The sequence below is a fragment of the Peromyscus eremicus genome, chromosome 1 (assembly GCF_949786415.1).
Source record: "Peromyscus eremicus chromosome 1, PerEre_H2_v1, whole genome shotgun sequence".
Taxonomy (NCBI): Eukaryota; Metazoa; Chordata; class Mammalia; order Rodentia; family Cricetidae; genus Peromyscus; species Peromyscus eremicus.
Window position 1 is genome coordinate 147,890,351 of NC_081416.1, and position 18,924 is coordinate 147,909,274.

Genomic DNA, 18,924 nt, shown 5'->3' on the forward strand with positions numbered 1-18,924 from the left:
TTCCACAGAAAGCCAGAGACTATGGATTTGTTCCAGATTAAGATATATCAGGTTTGACCAGCCAAGACCCCCTGAAAGGTCTCCAGTGACACCATGGCCCAGATGATTCAACATCCAGAATGGTTTCAAGGCAACTGGCTCAGACGATACAGCCTTATGGACTACTCCATGATCCTAAAATTTTCTTCGTGTCCCCATAAGATACAGCGCCCCCCTCCAGCAGGAAGTAGTAAGAGAAGCTACGCCCAAATTCCCAAATATACCAAGCTGGCTTTAGAGATGGAATTGGCTCACTCCCCCTCTAAACCCAGACATATTGCTCAAAAAAAAAAAAATGGTTAAGAGATTCTTGTGTCCCAAATCAGAAGAGCCCTCTGGTGTGGGACAGAAAAAAAAACAATATTTTTATTTAAATCAGGTTGATTATAAATACAATCTCTTTCTAAAACAAAAAGGGGGATAGTTTAGATATGATAGGATGAAAGGGTAGATTAATGAACCTACTTTTAAAGAGTAACAACTTGTTTAAAATGTTTTACATTGCTATAGATTTTAGTTTATTGATACAAATTTAAACTTAATTTTGTTATACTGTATATATATTTCTATTCTTGTTTGAGGTATTATGTTTATGTAACTCATTTAAAATTATAATGGATAATTAAAAAATAGATTAATAATTAGTCATCTATGATAATCATATTTGTAGCCATGTTAGTTAAGTCTTCTAGGTATACATAGTTATATTTCAGATAGATAGGTAGTCTTCAAACACTTCAAAGACCTACAGAATATGGCATTTAAAATGTTTTAAAAGTTTAGACTTTTTGGACAATGAGACATGTCTGCTCCTGACAGCACCGATTTACTTCAGAGAGGAGGATGGGCATCGAAGACACTCCATATGGAGTTTATCTTCACCTTGACAAAAATAGCCATTTGGGCAAGAAACTGTTCTTGCCTGGACTGCTTGATCAACTGGACATGCAGGACCCATAGAAAGATGACCACTGAACTTTGCTTGACAAAACGGTCCTTCAGGTTCCTGCTTTGCAAAGAAAACTGCCAGACATTCTACAAGACACAGAAAAAAGTGAATAAGAGACTCTAGGCCTGTGGGCTGAAGACAGATGCCCCAACTTTACAAAAAAACTTTGCATGACTGTCCAGGCTCAGCTGTCTCTGTCTACCCTACAAGACTCCTAAAAGTTGCTTATATCCTTCTCCATTTCTCAGGTAGTAGTATATCCTTCTGAGGTCTTTGATGTGGTTAAAGACTAGATACTTACAATTTTCCTTAGTTATAATAAAAGATAAATTAGATATAAAACCTTAAACTTACAAATATAAGATAGATAGGATCTCTTCTTTAATATTGTAACTGTAATTCTTGCTTGATAATTGTTTTGTTATATGTAATTTTACTATGTTAAAGTTAAAACCTTCCTTTTTAAGAAAAGAAAAAGGGGAAGTGCTGTGGGATGGTCTGTATGTCAAGTGTGTTGCTGATTGGTCAGTAAATAAATCACTGATTGGCCATTGGCTAGGCAGGAAGTATAGGCGGGACAAGGAAAAGAATTCTGGGAAGTGGAAGGCTGAGAGAGGGACACTGCCAGCCGCCATCAGGACAAGGAAGATGTAAGGTACCAGTAAGCCATGAGCCATGTGGCAAAGTAAAGATTAATAGAAATGGGCTAAATATAAGAGTAAGAGCTAGACAATAACAGGCCTGAGCTAATGGCCAAGCAGTTTAAATAATGTAAGAGTCTGTGTGTTTATTTTATAAATGGGCTCTGGGACTGGCGGGACTTGGTGGCGGGAGCTGGAGAAAAATTCTCCAGCAACATTGAAGTATTTGAAGATTATCTACCTAATTGAAATACATCTATGTATACCTAGAAATCTTAACTAACATGACTATAAGTGTGATTATCGTAGATGACTAATTATTAATTTATTTCTTAATTAGAAACTAGAATTTTCAATGACTAGCATAAACATAATATCTTAAACAAGAGTAGAAATATACATACAGTATAACAAAATTAACTTTAAAAATTTAATAAACTAAAACCTATAGTAATGTAAAACATTTCAAACAAGCTGTTGCTTTTTAAAAGTAGTTTCAATAATCTACCCCTTTATCACATCATATCTATATTATCCCTTTTTTCTTTAGAAAGAGATTGTATTTATAATCAACCCCTTTTAAATAAAAATGAACATTTATAAACAATATTTTGGGAATTTGTGCATAGCTTCTCATACTACTTCCTGCTGGTTGAGGGTACTGGCATTCTAATGGGAATACTGAGAAAATTAAGAATTATGGTCACGTCCTGACTGGAATAGTCTGTGAGGTTGCATTGTCTGAGCCAGTTGCCTTGAAGCCATTCTAGATGTTGGATCACCTGAGCCATGGTGTCATTAGAGACCTTCCATGGGGTCTTGGTTGATGAAATCTGATGTCATTTGACCTAAGGCAAGTCAGGTTATAGCTAGGCAGGAAATTGAGGATAGAGAGGAAATGAAAGGAGAGTCAGTAGAGACGCTGCTAGCCACTGCCAGGAGAAGGAAGATATAAAAGTACCGGTAAGCAACAAGCCATGTGGCAAAGTATAGATTTATTGAAATGGGTTAATTTAATGTGTAAGAGCTAGCTAGCAAGAAGCCTGAGCCATTACGCCATACAGTTTGAAAATATTATAAGCCTCTGTGTGTTTATTTGGGACCAAGTGTCTACAGGACATGAGTAGGATAGATTCATCCCAACCGCAGGGCCCAGGCAGGACACAGGAAAACTTCCAGCTATAATCATTCCTCTAAGTAAGTGCTTTTATCTGATTTGCACTCCCATCATAGGTAGGAACATCAAGCATTATGAACTTGCACTCTAAGGCTTTATGACTAAGTAATAAATTTATTATTGGCCTACTCAAAAACCTTCATGGCTACACTGAAGTTAAACTTTTGTTTTCTTGGTTTCAGAGGGTTTTGTGTTTTTGTTTGTTTTTTGGAAAAGAATATAAGGGTGGATAGGAGCAGGAGAGGATCTGTCAGGACTTGGGGGGAAGGGAACAATGTGATCAAATATATTAAGTTTAAATTTTGTATTTTTTAATTGAGAATTTTCTTTATTCATTTTACATACCAACCACAGATCACCCTCTATTCCCTCCTCCAGCCACTCTAGTCTTCCCCCCCAACGTATCCCCCATTCTTTCCTACAAGAAAGTAAGGCCTCCCATGGGAAGTCATTCAGTAGACTTTAGGTCCAAGCCCCCACGCCCTGCAACAAGGCTGTGCAAGGTGTTCCACCACAGGTAGTGGGCTCCATAAAACCAGCTCATGCATCAGGGATGGATCCTGATCCTACTGCCAGAGGGCCCCTTAATCAGATCATACTACACAAATGTCTTGGCTATGCAGAGTTCCTAGTCCAGACCTATGGAGGCTCCACACCTGTTGGTCTAAAGTTCATGAGTTCCCACCAGTTTGGTTTGGGGCTAAGCAGTTGATGGTGCAAGAAGCATTGCTGACAATTTTTAATGAATCATCATACTTCTCATGGTCCACACTCATCATAATCATGCAAGAATCAGCAGAAAGGGCAGAGATGATGACCCTTTGGGGCCCAATTTTCAAGTGACTCCAGGCCTCTCTACTGGTGAAAACACCAGTAAACTTCACAACATACTTGGCACCAGCATCATCCCATTTGATGTTTGTGGGATCTTGCTCCTAGAAGATGCTGATGACCTTCCCACTGATAACAAGCTTTCTATTCTCAACCTTCACTGCTAACAGAAAGTGGACTCAAACAAAGAGAAAGAAGTGCATTGCTGTCAAAATGGCTGAAAGGAGGTGGAGTTCTCAGAAGCTCTTTGACATCAGACACTGAGATGCAGAGCTTGGAGTTCGCCCATCTTGTTTTTAGTCTTGTTTTGGTACATTATTTCCTCACTATCATCACTGTCCTCCATTTTGGAAGAGTAATGTTTATTGTGTGCCATTATATGTTGGAATTATATGATCTGCTTTTTTATTTTGATTTTACAAGAGGTTATAGTTAAGAGATTGAATGATTTTCAGAAGAGACTTTGAACTTTGGACTTTTAAACAAGGTTCACATTGGAAGACTACGGGGAATTTGAAGATGGACTGTATCTGATATAGCTGCAAGTCTATACAAGAGGTATAATGTGGTGTTTGAATTAAAATTGTCGCTATAGGCTCATAGGTAGGGGCACTATTAGGAAGTGTGGCCTTGCAGGAGTAGGTGTGGTCTTGTTGGAAGAAGTGTGTTACTGGGGTCAGAGTTTGAGGTTTCAGAAACTCAATCCAGGTTCAGGGTTATTCTTTCTTCCTGCTGTTGGCTGATCCAGATTTGGACTGTCAGCTGCATGTCTGCATACATGTGGCCATGTTTCCTGCCATGATGACAATGGACTATACCTTTGAACTGTAAGCCATCCCCAATTACATTATTTCCCTTATAACAATTGTTGTGGTCATTTTGTCTCTTTAGAGCAATAGAAACTCTAACTAAAATAAGGGCTGACCACTCTGGCATTAAACCTAAACCTGTGAGAAGCTAACTCTCCCCCTGCCAGAACTTATTAATTATCTATCATTCTTTGTCTAGGGGTGGAACTTTGAAATTTCTACCTTATGTGTTAGCATGTCCACTGATAGTGTCATTGTTCTCGTATTGTTTATGTAATCATTTCTTGGAAAGATAGTTTCACAATATTCTTCCTAATATTATGGTTCTTTTGGGCCCCTCTTTCGGTATTTTGAGTAGGTATGGCCCTCATAGACTTATATGTTTGAATGCTTGGCCTATAGAGAGTTGTAGTGTTAGGAGGTGTGGCCTTGCTACAGTAGGTGTGGCCTTGGTAGAGGAAGTATGTCACTGTGGAGGTAGACTATGATGTCTTATATGCTCAAGCTATGCTCAATATGTGTCATATAGTTCACTTACTGTTGTTCGTGGGTCAAGATGTAGAGCTCTCAGCTCCTTCCCCAGTACCATGTTTCTCTACATATTACCTTATATGATGGTAATAGACTAAACCTCCAAACTGTAAGGTAGCTCCAATTAAATGTTTTCCTTTGTAAGAGTTGCCATAGTCATGGTGCCTCTTCACAGCAAATAGAAACCTTAACAAAGACACTCCTCTTCCATCATGCTCCCTAGCATATCAGAAATGACAGTGCCGGCCACCAGATGGTTTCAAGGACAAAGGCAGGTGTGGAGGGCAGACAGCCTGAGTCTATGTGACAAACTGTGTTTGCTGCAAGTGATAGAGAATATGAGACAAGTTGTGTTTCTTGTAAATGGCAGAGCTGGAGAATGGACCTGCACAAACTTTTTGGAACTAGACAACTACACAGTGAGTGAGTCCCAGATGCTGAACATGGAGCTACATTATTTGCATTTACACTGCTAAATTTTTCATTTATTTTGCTATTCTTTACTTCTTTCATTTTGGAGTAAGACATATATTGCTTGTTCTTTATTTTCCAAGAGCTTCAAGTTAAGGGACTTTTGATTTGGAAAGAGTCCTTGAATTTTTAATTGCTTAAAAACTTCAATAGTATGGGACTTTGAAATTTTTATTGTATTTTATGTGATGATGTTAAAATGGCAGCTCAGGGACAAGAAATAGAAAAATTATGGCTTTAAGTGAAGTTTTTGTGTTGTAAGTTGACAAATGGAATGTCCTAGTTATCAAACTGGCATATTGATACCAAATAGGATCCCCTGAGAAGTCCCAAATGAATATCTTTACTAGTTTATCTTATGAAGATACCTCTGAGGGATTATCTTAGTTGTTGATTAATGTAGGGTGACTCAGCCTACTTTTGGCTTTGTCATTCCCTCAGCTAGTGGTCTGGAGCTCTATAAGAAAGTTATCTAAACAATTGCCTCAGAGATGCCAAGTGGGAAAGCCAGCCAGCAGTGTCCATCCCATAGCATTTTAGTTCTTGCTTGAGTTCCTACCATGAATTATCTCAGTGATAGACTCTGAAAAAGTGTCCTTCAATACATATTTCTGGTCTTTAATATCACATTTTTTTCTGTCTTACTTCATGTGAGCTTTCTCCCTCTTCCATACATCCCCAACTCAATCACATTTTATATAGATGTGTAGAGCCATTAAGCCATTTATCAAGCACACAAACCATAAGACACAATAATCTATCCTCTCTTGATATCACATGATAATTGAAACAGAGTGACTTGGATAACTAAATTTCAGGAGAAAGAAAACAAAAACACTCTAAATTCATATTGTTACCAAAAGCCCACTATGAAATAAAGACATACGTGATGAAAATGAAATAATTGACAAAAGCCTGTCTACCACTAGTAAAAGAAAGTGTATGTTTATTGGTACATTAGTTACAGGATTCAGTACATGGGAGATATAGCCATGATACAACAGATAAATGGATTGTGAAATTGAGACACATGCACAGCACATTATTCCTCAACTGTCAAAAGTGCAGAGTTCTTTTCCTTGGATAAAATATGAGTGGAGTTCTGCCCAACAGTTATGCACTAAAATTTGTATAATTAACCACTAGCTGGATAATAATAACAAACATTTAAAACAGAAGCCTATGAAGATTTTTGACATTCTGCACTCTACCCCAAAGTGTCAAGCACATTTCATAATGTAAAACTCAGATAGTCTGTCTTCAAGACTCACAAAATGCTTACATTTCCAACACTGTTTCAAAGCTCAAGTTCAATAGGAGGGCAGGATAGAGGATAGAATTTGGGGAAGGTTAAGTATGACAATATAGACCTTATGAAAAACTGTATGGAAACCCACTACTTCCTCAAATAGATATATATATTAATGGAGTTTTAATTTAAATGGAGTCACCATTTAACTCAAGTGGAAGTAAGATCAACATAAGGCAAAAACTATTCTAAAAACTCATTTACATATGGAATTTATTGTAAAGTGTCAATACATACAGACAGACTGCATAATATGATGGTGATTACTAAAACTTTGTGTTAACAGAAAATGGAAAAACATGAAAAATATGAAGTAACAAATATATAAGATGAAATAAAATAACTTACAACACAAGATATCTATGTGGTAATAATACATTGCGTTCAGAACTTTCTCATAAAGCAGCTTTTACTATATTGAGAGAAAGAAAATTTAATATATATATATATATATATATAAATGTGTGTGTATGTGTGTGTAAATATACCTATATGTTAGTGTATTCAATTTTAACAACCATTTTATAACATCACACAACATGATGACAAACTCTTAGTTTGTACTCTGTTTTACATTAAATTGCAAATATGGACAGTATTGACCTCCAAGGTAGAGTTATGACTGGAGGAATAGAGGGAACTCACAAAGGCAAGGAAGTATTTTTGTGTCTTGATTGGGTTTGAATCAAGTAGTTATATTTATCCAAGCAAGTTTATTGAACTATGCATTTCTTTATTCTGTGCATATTACTTTTTCTTAATTATACTTTAAATTATCAAATGCAGCAGCATTTAAGAATGAAATATTATTTTACAGAAAATGTTACCTCACTCAAGATAATATTTTCTAGGTTCAGTCTTTTTATCTATGAATCTCATGATTTCTCTTTTGTTTAGAGCTGAATAGTATTCCATCGTGTATATGTACATTTTCATTATCCATTCGTCCAGTGGAAGTCATTTCTCTTGCTTCTATTTCCTGGCTTCTGTGAAGAAGGTGTCAATGAACACTGGTGAACAAGTATCTGTGGACTAGGATGTTCAGTGCTTTGGTCATATGCCTGTGAGTAGTATAGCTGGGTCATATGGTAGATACATTTTTAGTCTTCTGAAGATTCTCCATCGTTTTCCAGAGTGGCTACACCAGTTCACATTCCTACCAAGAATGAATGAAGGGTCTGCTTTCTCCACAACCTGGACAGCATGTGTTATCAGGTTTTTTTGTTGTTGTTGTTCATTTTATGTGTTCTGCCTAGGGTGCCATGAAATGTCAAGTTGTTTTAGTTTTCATATTTCTCATTGCTTAGGATGATAAAAACTTTTCAAGATTTTATTAGCAATTTCAATTATTCTCTTGAGAATTCTCTATTTAGGTCCCATTCCCCCTTTTCAAATGGTATTTTAGTATTTAGACTCCTTATGTTTGAAATCTTTATATAATCTGCATATAAATCCTCTGTCAGGTGTATAACTGGCAAAGATTATCTCCCATTCTATATGGTTTTTTTTTCATTTCCTGGTTGATTGCTTCTTTAGCTGTGCAGAAGTTTTTTAGTTTTATGAAGACCTACTTATCAATTGTTTGGCTCAAATCCCTAGCAAATGGAGTCCTGTCCATAAATACAAATACCACTCAGTCTTCTTGTCAGTAGTTCCTAGCTCCAAATTCTCAGATTTGCATGTATGACATGGAATAACCACAAACCAGAAAAGTATAAAGAGACCATTTGTTGAGGGTCTTGGGAGGGAATGGTAGGATAGAGATGATATGAAGTAGAAATTGGAATAATGGAGAAGGGATCTGACTGAGGTAGAGGGTGGAAGGTCAATACATAAGGAAGAGGAGGGACATGGAACAAAAAATAGGAAGATTTTTTTTAAGGCCTTAAGGAATCACATTATTTTATATATTTCCTTAAAATTATACATAATACATGAATATATATGTACATATATGAAGACTGTATATATGAAATTATATATGTATATATTGTATAGTGTATATGAAACTATATACAATACATGAATATTTATACATGTATATTCATGTACATATATACATGTATATATACATATACATGTATATACACAATCTCTCTACTCTCTCTCTCTCTCTCTCTATATATATATATATATATATATATACAAACATCTTAAAGGAAGTTAAGCCATTTGGGCTGACAGTAATCCCCACAGAACCAGTTCTAGTCATGAGAAACCTCTTTTTGTATGGTTGATCAGGGTAGTCCCTGTGACTCCCAAACAATATAGATTATAGATGTAACCATTGCTCGCTTCTTAGTGGTTGAGGGTAGGCCTCTATTGCTGAAGACACCTCACATTTAGGACAAAGGACTCAGATAATTTGAGCTTGAGCTGACCTCTTTCCTGCAGTATGGCTTCCATGGTTCTGGAAAATACTATACAAACTACCAAGGGAAGGGAACAATTAAACAGTCCTACCAAGCTTCAATACTCATGAGTCATTTTTAAAAAAATGTAAACCTTCATTATTAGGTTATGGATGCTATGCACTCCTGGAAATAATGTAAATCTGACAGAAATTCAATTCAAGAGGAAATCAGTTCAATGACACTCATTGGAATTTTTTTCATGAGGGATTAGACAGTCACAGAGAGAGAGTCAGGGCAAAGACAAGGGAAGAAGAGGGAAGACATGACTGTGGAATGCTAACCAAGGCATTGGGAAATAAAGAAACTGGAGACAGTCTACAGTCTCTCTCCACCTTCAAATGTGCTTGGATGTTGATTTTTGCAACCTGACCTTATTCTTTCAATGCTGAAGATGGCAGATACTTGAAATTCAAGACTCAAATGGGTGAATGGAGATTTAGAATATGAAGGCTTAAAGATGCATATTCATTTACTAAGCAATTTATATGAGGAACATTTTGAATCATTCATATATTCTAAAATGTGAGGCTATAGAAGAAAATGGGAATTGTGGAAATTTCAATTACTTTATCTCAATGTTTAGAAAACAACTTGTAAAAAAAATGAACATTTCTATTAAATATAGTATTCATTTAATCTTTATCAAGTTAAATATCCAAAGAAACCCTTACCTTCCGGGCATTGCCTTGGGCTTTCTGTGGAGGGTTTGTCTATAGTGGGAGTTGGCCTGTCTATAGTTGGGTCCTGGCCTCAAGTGATTTGATTAAAAAGTTTACATCACATAGGGATGCAGTGGGGCCCATATAAGGCAGCTTTATGGTGGTGCAGTCAGTTTCTGTTTAATAAGCCCCATTTCACCCAATTTCTAGAAAATGACTATTTTCTCAATCAATTGAGCAAGGTTGTAAAAATGGCCCACACAAATAAAGTCCAAGGTGATATTCTAAAAAACTGTGTCTGATCAAGGACTTACTCCACTACTACATCAGACTGATTCCTGCTCTTCATGATTTCCTGAAGAAGCCCTCTCTCTACCTTCTTCCTCAGGAGTATCCTGCATGACTCTCTGCATATGAATCTTTGGAGTCTGCTTCTGGAACCTGCAAGGCCTAATGGAGTCAACAAGGAAATAAATGATGGGCTTGGCACAGCTGTTAACACAGGACAGGAAACTTGTTATTGCATAAGCATTGCAAGGCAAAACTCCATGCAACTCTGCAATCCAGTCTAAGAGGAACCAACAGATACCAAAGGGCAGACCAAAGGGTAGTAAGACCAGCACTGTGAGTGCAATTGTCACATACAACCTGGTCACAGAAATCCTCTGTGAGCCACAGAAGATCCTGACCAACAGGGCCAGGCTGGATCCACAAGAAACCACAGATAATAGTATTACAAATGCAGTAGTGATAAAATTATAAGTCCTACAGGAAGAATGGTCATAATAACTAAGTAGTAAACCACAACCATCCCCTGACAGGAGGCTCAACAGTAGAGAGAAGGCCCAGAGCAGTGCGCACAGGACAGATGACATGTATCTTGGTCGTTGGCGCTGATACAAGATGGGCCACAAAACTGACAGACAATGCTCAACACTGATGGCTGCAATCATACATAAACCTGCAAGGTAAGCAAAGATTAATACATTGATGAGAAATATGGGAATATCAAAGAGAGAGATATGGAACTGAAGAAGGATATACTCCAGGGAATACATTGTCTGAAAGCAAAGGTAGAGGATGTCAGCCCCAGCAAGGTTGAGGATATATACAGAGAATTCATTCTCTTTCATATGGAGGGCCTGAATCCACAGCACTATGGCATTTCCTGCCAACCCAACCACAGCAATGATGACAGCAAGAATACTGAAGATTTTGTCCATGGTGACACAGTGTAAGTTTTCAGTGTAATAACTTCCATTCATTGTTGTGTTGTCAGTGATCCAGGCTGGGGTGGATAGACCCATGCTTGAGAATGTTCCACTGGTGTTCCTGCAAAGTAAATTGAGATATGAATACATGAAACTTTCTGTCAAGACCACCTGGCTATGTGGAAATGTCTGGCACAGGTTCATAAGAAGGGGGAACAGGCTTGAAGAAATTAAGTAATTTATGAAACCCCCAAAGTGCTAGAAACTCCTTTAAATCCAGTTTGTACTGTTCAGTCTATTTGCAGACCAATGCCTCTAGTGACATTGGGGCATTTGATGGTCCCAGTCCAGTTGCTAAGCATCTTATGCTGTGTCAGGAAGAGACAGAATTCTGAAACTAACTTTCTGTTCTAGGGCTGAGGTTCCTTCATTGGTGTAAGAATATGGAAGATGCTGGCACAAGCCATAGCTGCCCTCAGTCACTGTAAGGAGTCTACCAAATGGGGAAAATGGAATCATGAATGAGAGTCATGAAGGGAATGGGATTTCTTTTGAAGACCTGTGTGAGAACAGTCACCTTTCTTATGATAGAAGGGCTGAGTCTTCATTTTAAATTTGAAAAATAGAAGTCAGAGAAGCCTTGGAGGATATCAAGCACTTTTCTGTTTGTGATTATGTCACCAGTGTCCAGTTCTCTACAGAGTTACAGGGGAGAGTCACAAACTGTAACAAATGAGCAAATGAACCATAAGTTCAAGGGTAGTTGAAAATTTGGAATAAATGTTGTTCTAATTGTGACTTGTACCTACATGCAAAGGCACAGGTCTCTGGCATGAAAAGCATGGGCTGTGCTGCAGAGGAAGCTAGAGAGCACCTCCATTTGTGAATAGTGTCCCAACTCCTGAGAAGTGCTTTGAGATTTATACATGTATGCAAACAGTCTGAAACAAAGAGCAGCATAGCTGGGCAGGTAGCATCATTCAGAGCTTTCTTTCCACTCCACTTCCCCATATAGACATCCTGAATAGGCCTCTATTTCCTACCCATGAAGCCACAAAGACATTTGAAGAGAAGACAGCTTTTCTTTCCCTCACTGGCCAAGGGTGCAGAATGGAGACTGTTCCTGTGCTTGCAGTAGCTTAGCATGAACAGTACCCATATAGAAAGTTTTGCATCACAAGATCCTTCTGGATAACTTCTTATTCTAGACAGAGGCCTTCATAAAGGAGAAATCATCTGAGAATGTCAAGCAGAGCTCCAGGTTCAGGGAAAGCATCCAGAAGACCTTACAGATTAACCTCACACAAGGGCTTTGAAGAAAATCACCCAACAAACTCAGTTGTGTTCACCAGGATCATACCATTCATTCTTGGAGCCTTGATCACCCCATAGGAGCACAAAGTTTTTATCCATGGAACAATCTTAGGGCATCAAGAGCTTAAAATAATCAGACTGGTCCTAGGTAAGCAGCCGACCTAAAAATATGTGAGTAATTAGGGTGTATGATATGAAATTCCCAAAAATACAATCAAGAAATTATGTTAAACGTAAAAAGAAGTGGTTAACAAAGAAATAATAAAATAACATACAATTTCATAAAGATTGAACAGTCAGTGGATCATTAAAAATTGACATGAGGGCTGGATAGTTGGCTTAGTGGTTAGGAGCAATGGCTGCTCTTCCAGAGGTCCTCAGTTCAATTCCTAGCAGCCACATGGTGGCTAACAACCATCTGTAATGAGATCTATTGTCCTCTTCTGGCATGCAGGCATGCATGCAGGCAGAATTCTATACATAATAAGTAAATAAATTTTTAAAAATGATATGAAAGTAGAAAATAGACTGGTTGAGAGGAAGAAGAATATCAACAGATTTGATCATTGCTTAGAGAGAGTGACAGTGGGTGAATATGATCACAATTAATTGTTTTATGTATAATACTAAAAAAATACAATAAAATGTCAATAGTACTCACAATGATTTAGTCAATTTTGTTCCAAAATGCAAGGGTGGTTAAACATGGTTTAATTAATTAATGTAATAAAGAGCATAAATATGAAACTAAATTGATAATTTCAAAATATGTAGCAAATGAAGTGACAAAACTGAATGGCACCCAGGGTGACAATCTGTGAAGAAACTTGGATAAAAGTACGATAACCTAACATGGTAAAAGCAATATAGCACTAAGAGATAGCCAACAGCTCTTTGAATTGGGACAATACAAAATTATTTAACAAATATGAAACACGTACGACCACTTGACTTGTTATATTCAACATTGTGCTTGAAATCTTCATAAAAGTAATAAGAGGAAGATAATCATACAAATTTAAAATTTAAGGGGTAAAAATTTCCTTTATCCTTTATTTAAAAAACATGTAGCCAAGAAATGTCTCAGTGTATCAGACAGTGAAGATGGGATGTATTTATATTCTCATCTCAGATTTGTGAGACCTCAACATTGTTTATTCACAAATGAATGCACACATGCAAATCTCTACTGCATCAGATGGTGAATCACATATAAATTTAAAAAGGCTAAAGCAACAATGGTCATTGACCAGCACAGACAAAGTGATAAAGAAATTCTCAACATTCCTAACTGTTTTTGTCAACAGCCCTGAGTATATTCACAATTATTCAAGCAGAAAAATCAGTGACACTGATCATGGGCAAGACATTGAAACAAAGGCCCAACACAGGTTAGTAGAGCAGCAGGACACACTTAGGTGCACAGCCTGGAGATGGATGTGGTTCTGACATGACACTCAGCAGAGGAAGGAGCAAGAAGGAAGAAGAGGTGAGGTCTGAGTGGTGCTGCAGAGAGGGACCTGAAACATGGGCATGTCTAATGGAGGACTGCTAAGTGGAGTGCAGTAAATGAGAAAGAAAAACCTAACATAACAGGAGCCTTCTCCATAGTCTTTTCTAGAAGATGGTAGAAGATGGAGAGTTTTCACTGATGACAAAAGCCTCATGGTGGAAGAAGACTTGCAAGTGAGAAAGTTTTTCCTTCCATCTTCCTCTCTGCTCCATGATATCTCACAGAAGTGCCTTATCTCACCCCTACGAGATGTCCTTTTCTCTATTTTTTTTTTAATTTGAGGCACATGGTGACATTTCCAAGGACATAAGAGAGTAAAAGCCAAGATATTTTCTAATTGTGTTTCTCTTGGTCAGGTGTGTGTTGACAACAGCAATGCTTCTCTGTGCATCTAGTTATCCCCTCTTACTACTGACCTATAACTATGACCTCTCTTCTCCCTCCCTCATGCTCTCACTCCTTCTCCAGTACCAATTCCTTCTACTGATGGACAACTTCCTTCACTCTCTTGCTTTTTAGTTATTCTCTATGTTTTTCCTCTGTCCCTAAGACCTGTGGTCTTGGTAAATAAACACTTCCTGTAGTATTCATCAGTTATTCAAATTCTAACCATCTGTTTTTTCTTGAGTACAACATACAAGCATTACAGATCAGCTTTGAAAAACATCAAACAATGAACCTGTTGTACAGAGTTTTGCCCTGGAAAACAAAATATGCACATAACCTTCCTCCTTTAAGAAATAACAGACATGAATATGAATGATTTTGGGGAAAGTAAGAAATGTCTCTTTAAGACAGGCCATATCCTTGCTTCAAAAGTAAGCGTCTGTCTTATGCCTTCCCAGGAGGAAGCTCTGGACCCTACATACTGCATTTTGTGGTAGTAACACAGGAATGTTGATATAAAGAAAACTCCAAGACAGTAACTCTCTGAAAATTCTTGGAAGATATCCTTACCTTACTTCCATTTTCAGCTCTAGAGGTGGAGAGCTGTCCAATGCTGAAGAAGTCCCTTTCAAGGATTAGTTCTAGACTCTGCTTCCTTGTTCTGGAATTGGAATTTGCCTTCAGGAGCTGAGTAAATGTTTCTGACCCAGGTGAAGCCTATAAAAATGTTGAACAGACCTTGTGACTTCCAGTATGTATACAGTGAACAAGTTACACACTGGAAACCTTTGAGTCCATATTCCCACTAAGATGTTTCTTGGCATCTGCCCCATTTCAACTCTCTTATCAGTCTCTCCAATTCCATCCTTTTAGGTCTACCTGTGTCCAAATTACTCTTCCCTCTTTTATGTACCAACTCCCATCATAGGTTGCTACATCAAGTAGTATCAGCTTATGTTGTGTGAGCGCATAACTGAACTACAATCATATCATGCCTCACATATCAGCCTCTACCATCCCATCCTAACTGATCTACCTACCTATAAATATTTTTGTTCTCTCCATTAAGGACCAATCCCCAACACAGCTATCAACATCAAAGTTGCCAGCTTGGATTTTGTGACTGTATAACTGAAGCATAAGCAGATCCATGCAACCTTGCAGGGTTCTGCATGGTGATGGTGTGTCACTCTTGGTGCTTCTTCCACAACAGTTCTTCACTCAGTGTGGTTTTCTTTCAAATGACATTCAGGCTGACAGTCAGTCTGAATCCTCTGCAGGTATCCTAAGTTCAAATTCTCACCCATCTTCACACTTTTATTGCTAGTGAAGAACCAGCCTGCATCTGTCTTAATCTTCCAAGCCAACTGATAGTAAAACAAACTAGGTTCAGTCTCTTTTAATGAAACCTCTGCTTTTCAAAGATTGGGTTATGTCTCATTTATAACCATAAGTAGAAATGGTTCTGTACTACCTGTTCCAGGAATAGTAATTGTGTCTTTGATTCAAAAAGTTGTTTATAACCATCTTGCAACTCTGTTTTAAAAGGTCACATGACCACCTATGATTACCTTGTTATGACTACCTGTTGTGATTACTTTGTTTTGATCACAAGTTATGTTCTGATCCTGTAACCCTGCCTGTTTCCCCTATTTGTGAACCCCCTACACATGAGCTCTATAAAAGCCTTGTCTTCCTCACATCCTATGCTGAATTCTTGAACTCCATCTTAGGGGGCAGCTGCCCATGCACATCAATCAAAATGCTTGCTTTAGATAACCAGACTACAACCCACAGCTCCAGAGAAGCCAGCTAACAAGGAGGATCCTAACATGGATTGCTCTAGGAAGGGGAAATAGATGAGATCTCCATTAGTAAACTAGGGATGTGGGAAGGGCAATACAGGGTAGGGGATGGGGGATAAGAACATAAGGGTATGGAATGGTCAAGATGGAACAGGAATGGAGTGGGAGAGCAATGAAAGAGATACCATAATAAAGGGAGACATTATGGGGATAGGGAAAAACCAGGTGCTATGGAAGTTCCCAGGAATCCCTAAGGATGACCCCAGCTTAGAGTACTAGCAATAGTGGAGAGAGCGCCTGAACTGGCTTAAACCAGTAATCAGATCAGTGAATACCCTAACTGTCATCATAGAGCCTTCATCGAGTAACTGATGGAAACAGATCCACAGCCAAGCACCAGGTCGATCTCCAGGAGTCCAGTCAAAGAGAGAGAAGAGGGATTCTATTAGCAAGCGGCATCAAGATCATGATGGGGAAACCTACAGAGATGACCAAACCAAACTATTGGGAACTCATGAAATATAGATTAACAGCTATCGAGTCTGCATGGTACTAGACTAGGCCCTCTGCATAGCAAGACAGATATGTAGCATGATCTGCTTAAGGGGCTCCCTGGCAGTAGGATCAGAATCCATCCCTGAAGCATGAACAGGCATTTTGGAGCCCACTTCTATGATGAAACACCTTGCACAGCCTTGAGGCGGGGGGTGGGAGGGAGAGCGGTGCTTGGATCTGCCTCTACTAAATGTACCTCCCTATAGGAGGCCTTACCTTCTTGTAGGAGGGAATGGAGAGTGGGATAGGAGGGAGAGGCTGAAGGGGCAGGAGGAAGGGATAAGGGGGATGTTTGGTATGTAAAATGAATAAAAAATTTCTTTAAAATAGAAATGCAAAGTAAAAAAAATATAGAAACATCTCAAAGAGTATCAGAAATTCAAGATAGGAACAATTTTGCAACCTCATGTTTAGTTTGTGTTAGGCACTGGTATTCTCTTTTTTAGAAATGAGTGTACATATGAAGATTTAGAGTGTTGCATGATTTGTATGATATAGAAAATAAAAATGCAAATACTAGAGAAGACATTAGAACAGGACAGACCAAGTAATGGAGAAATTCTCAATATTCCTAAATGTCTTTGGTGGACAGCCTGGAGCATATTCAATTAACAATAATTGATGTTTGTTGGTAGGACATTGAAATAAAGACCAAAGACAGCTTTGTTGAGCAGTAGGAACCACTTAGGTGCACTCATGACAATAGAATGTTCATCTGACATGATTGCTCAGCAGAGGAAAGAGGTCATCATCCTTCTAAGTGCTTTTCTCTGATTGCACTTCCATCATAGGTAGGAACACAAAGCATTATGAACTTGCTTCCTAAGTCTTTATGAACAAATTTATCATTGGTCTACTCAACACCCTTCATGGCCACACTGAAGTTAAACTTTTGTTTTCTTGATTTTAGGGGTTTTTGTTGCTTTGTATTTCTGTGTGTTTTTTGAGAAAGAATTAAGAGTGGTTAGGGAGCATGAGAGGATCTGCAAGAACTTAGGAGGAGGGGAAGAATATGATCAACTGTATTTAAATTTAAGAATTGTTCTAAATAAAAAATATTAAGAAGGAAGTAACAAGTTTATATTATATTATCTGTGTTGTTCTGTAATATTCTTTCATGCTCAATAGTATATTTATATTTTTTCCCTAATGATGTATGTAGGTACAATCCATTGTTTTAATTGATTTATGGTTTTTTGTTTGTTTTCAAAGACAGGGTTTCTCTGTGTAGTTTTGATACCTGCCTTAGAGCTTGATTTGTAGACCAGGGTGGCCTCAAACTCACAGAGATCTGCCTGGCTCTGCCTCCTGGGTGCTGAAATTAAAGATGTGTGTCACTGATGCCCAGTCTGCTTTACGTGTTTTATTGAATGAATATCCTCAAACTTATGTACCTATTTTCTTATTCCTGTATAATTAGGCATATTCTACTTGCTGTAGTTATTTACATTATAGTAATAGACACTATTTTTTTGTGTGTGTGCAGGTGTAGTGAACTTTATTTATGGTACTAGAGAAAGAAGGGATCCCTAAGCCCTTTTTCTTCTGGAGTTCTGGGATGTAAATTGTGCGGGAGAAGCTCAGTGTTTGGTGCTGAGTTGGGACAGGGACTCTTTCATAGCCCAGGACCTCTCTTGCTCTTGTATTCTTGCTGGGATGAGTGGCCCAGTGCTTCTTAAGCCTTGGAGGCCATGTAGGCCAAGAGGTCCACTGCCCTGCTGCTGTAGCTATATTCATTATGTTACCAAGAAATGTCCTTTACAAAGTTGACATTGAGAGCACTGCCAGCCTCAGTATCTAAGATGGAAGAGTCAGTATTGTAGCTGGAGTTTTCCTGTGTCCACCCAGGTCCTGCAGCCACTCAGACCCAAGTAAACACACATAGACTTATATTACTTATAAAATGTATGGCCATGGCAGGCTTCTTGCTATCTAGTTCTTATATCTTAACCTATTTCTATTAATCTAGAAGTTGCCACATGGCTTGTGACTTACCGGTACTTCTACATCTTGCTTCCTCTGTGTCTGTCTGGCAACTCCTGACTCAGCCTTCCTGTTCCCAGAATTCTCTTCTCTGTTTGTCTATATGGACCTCCAGGTCTCTATGGTTGGTACTGGGATTAAAGGCTCATGTCACCATGCTTGGCTATATCCTTGACCACACAGAGACTCTGCCTACCATGTAATTGGATAAAGGGCATGGGTTACCACCACCTGACTTCTGTTTATGGCTATTTGACCTCTGATCTCCAGGCAACTTTATTTATTAACATACAAATAAAATATCACATTTCAGTACAAATAAAGTA

The 18,924-nt window shown here is 38.2% G+C and overlaps 1 protein-coding gene across 1 annotated transcript; it reads right to left on the reverse strand.

The window, feature by feature from the left end:
- Positions 1-9,880: 9,880 nt before the first annotated feature.
- Positions 9,881-11,184, reverse strand: LOC131902349 (mas-related G-protein coupled receptor member B4-like). Its single transcript, XM_059253348.1, has one exon. It carries the CDS (start codon positions 11,135-11,137, stop codon positions 10,157-10,159), a length of 981 nt encoding a protein of 326 aa, XP_059109331.1. The 5' UTR covers positions 11,138-11,184; the 3' UTR covers positions 9,881-10,156.
- Between the last annotated feature and the right edge of the window lie 7,740 nt (positions 11,185-18,924).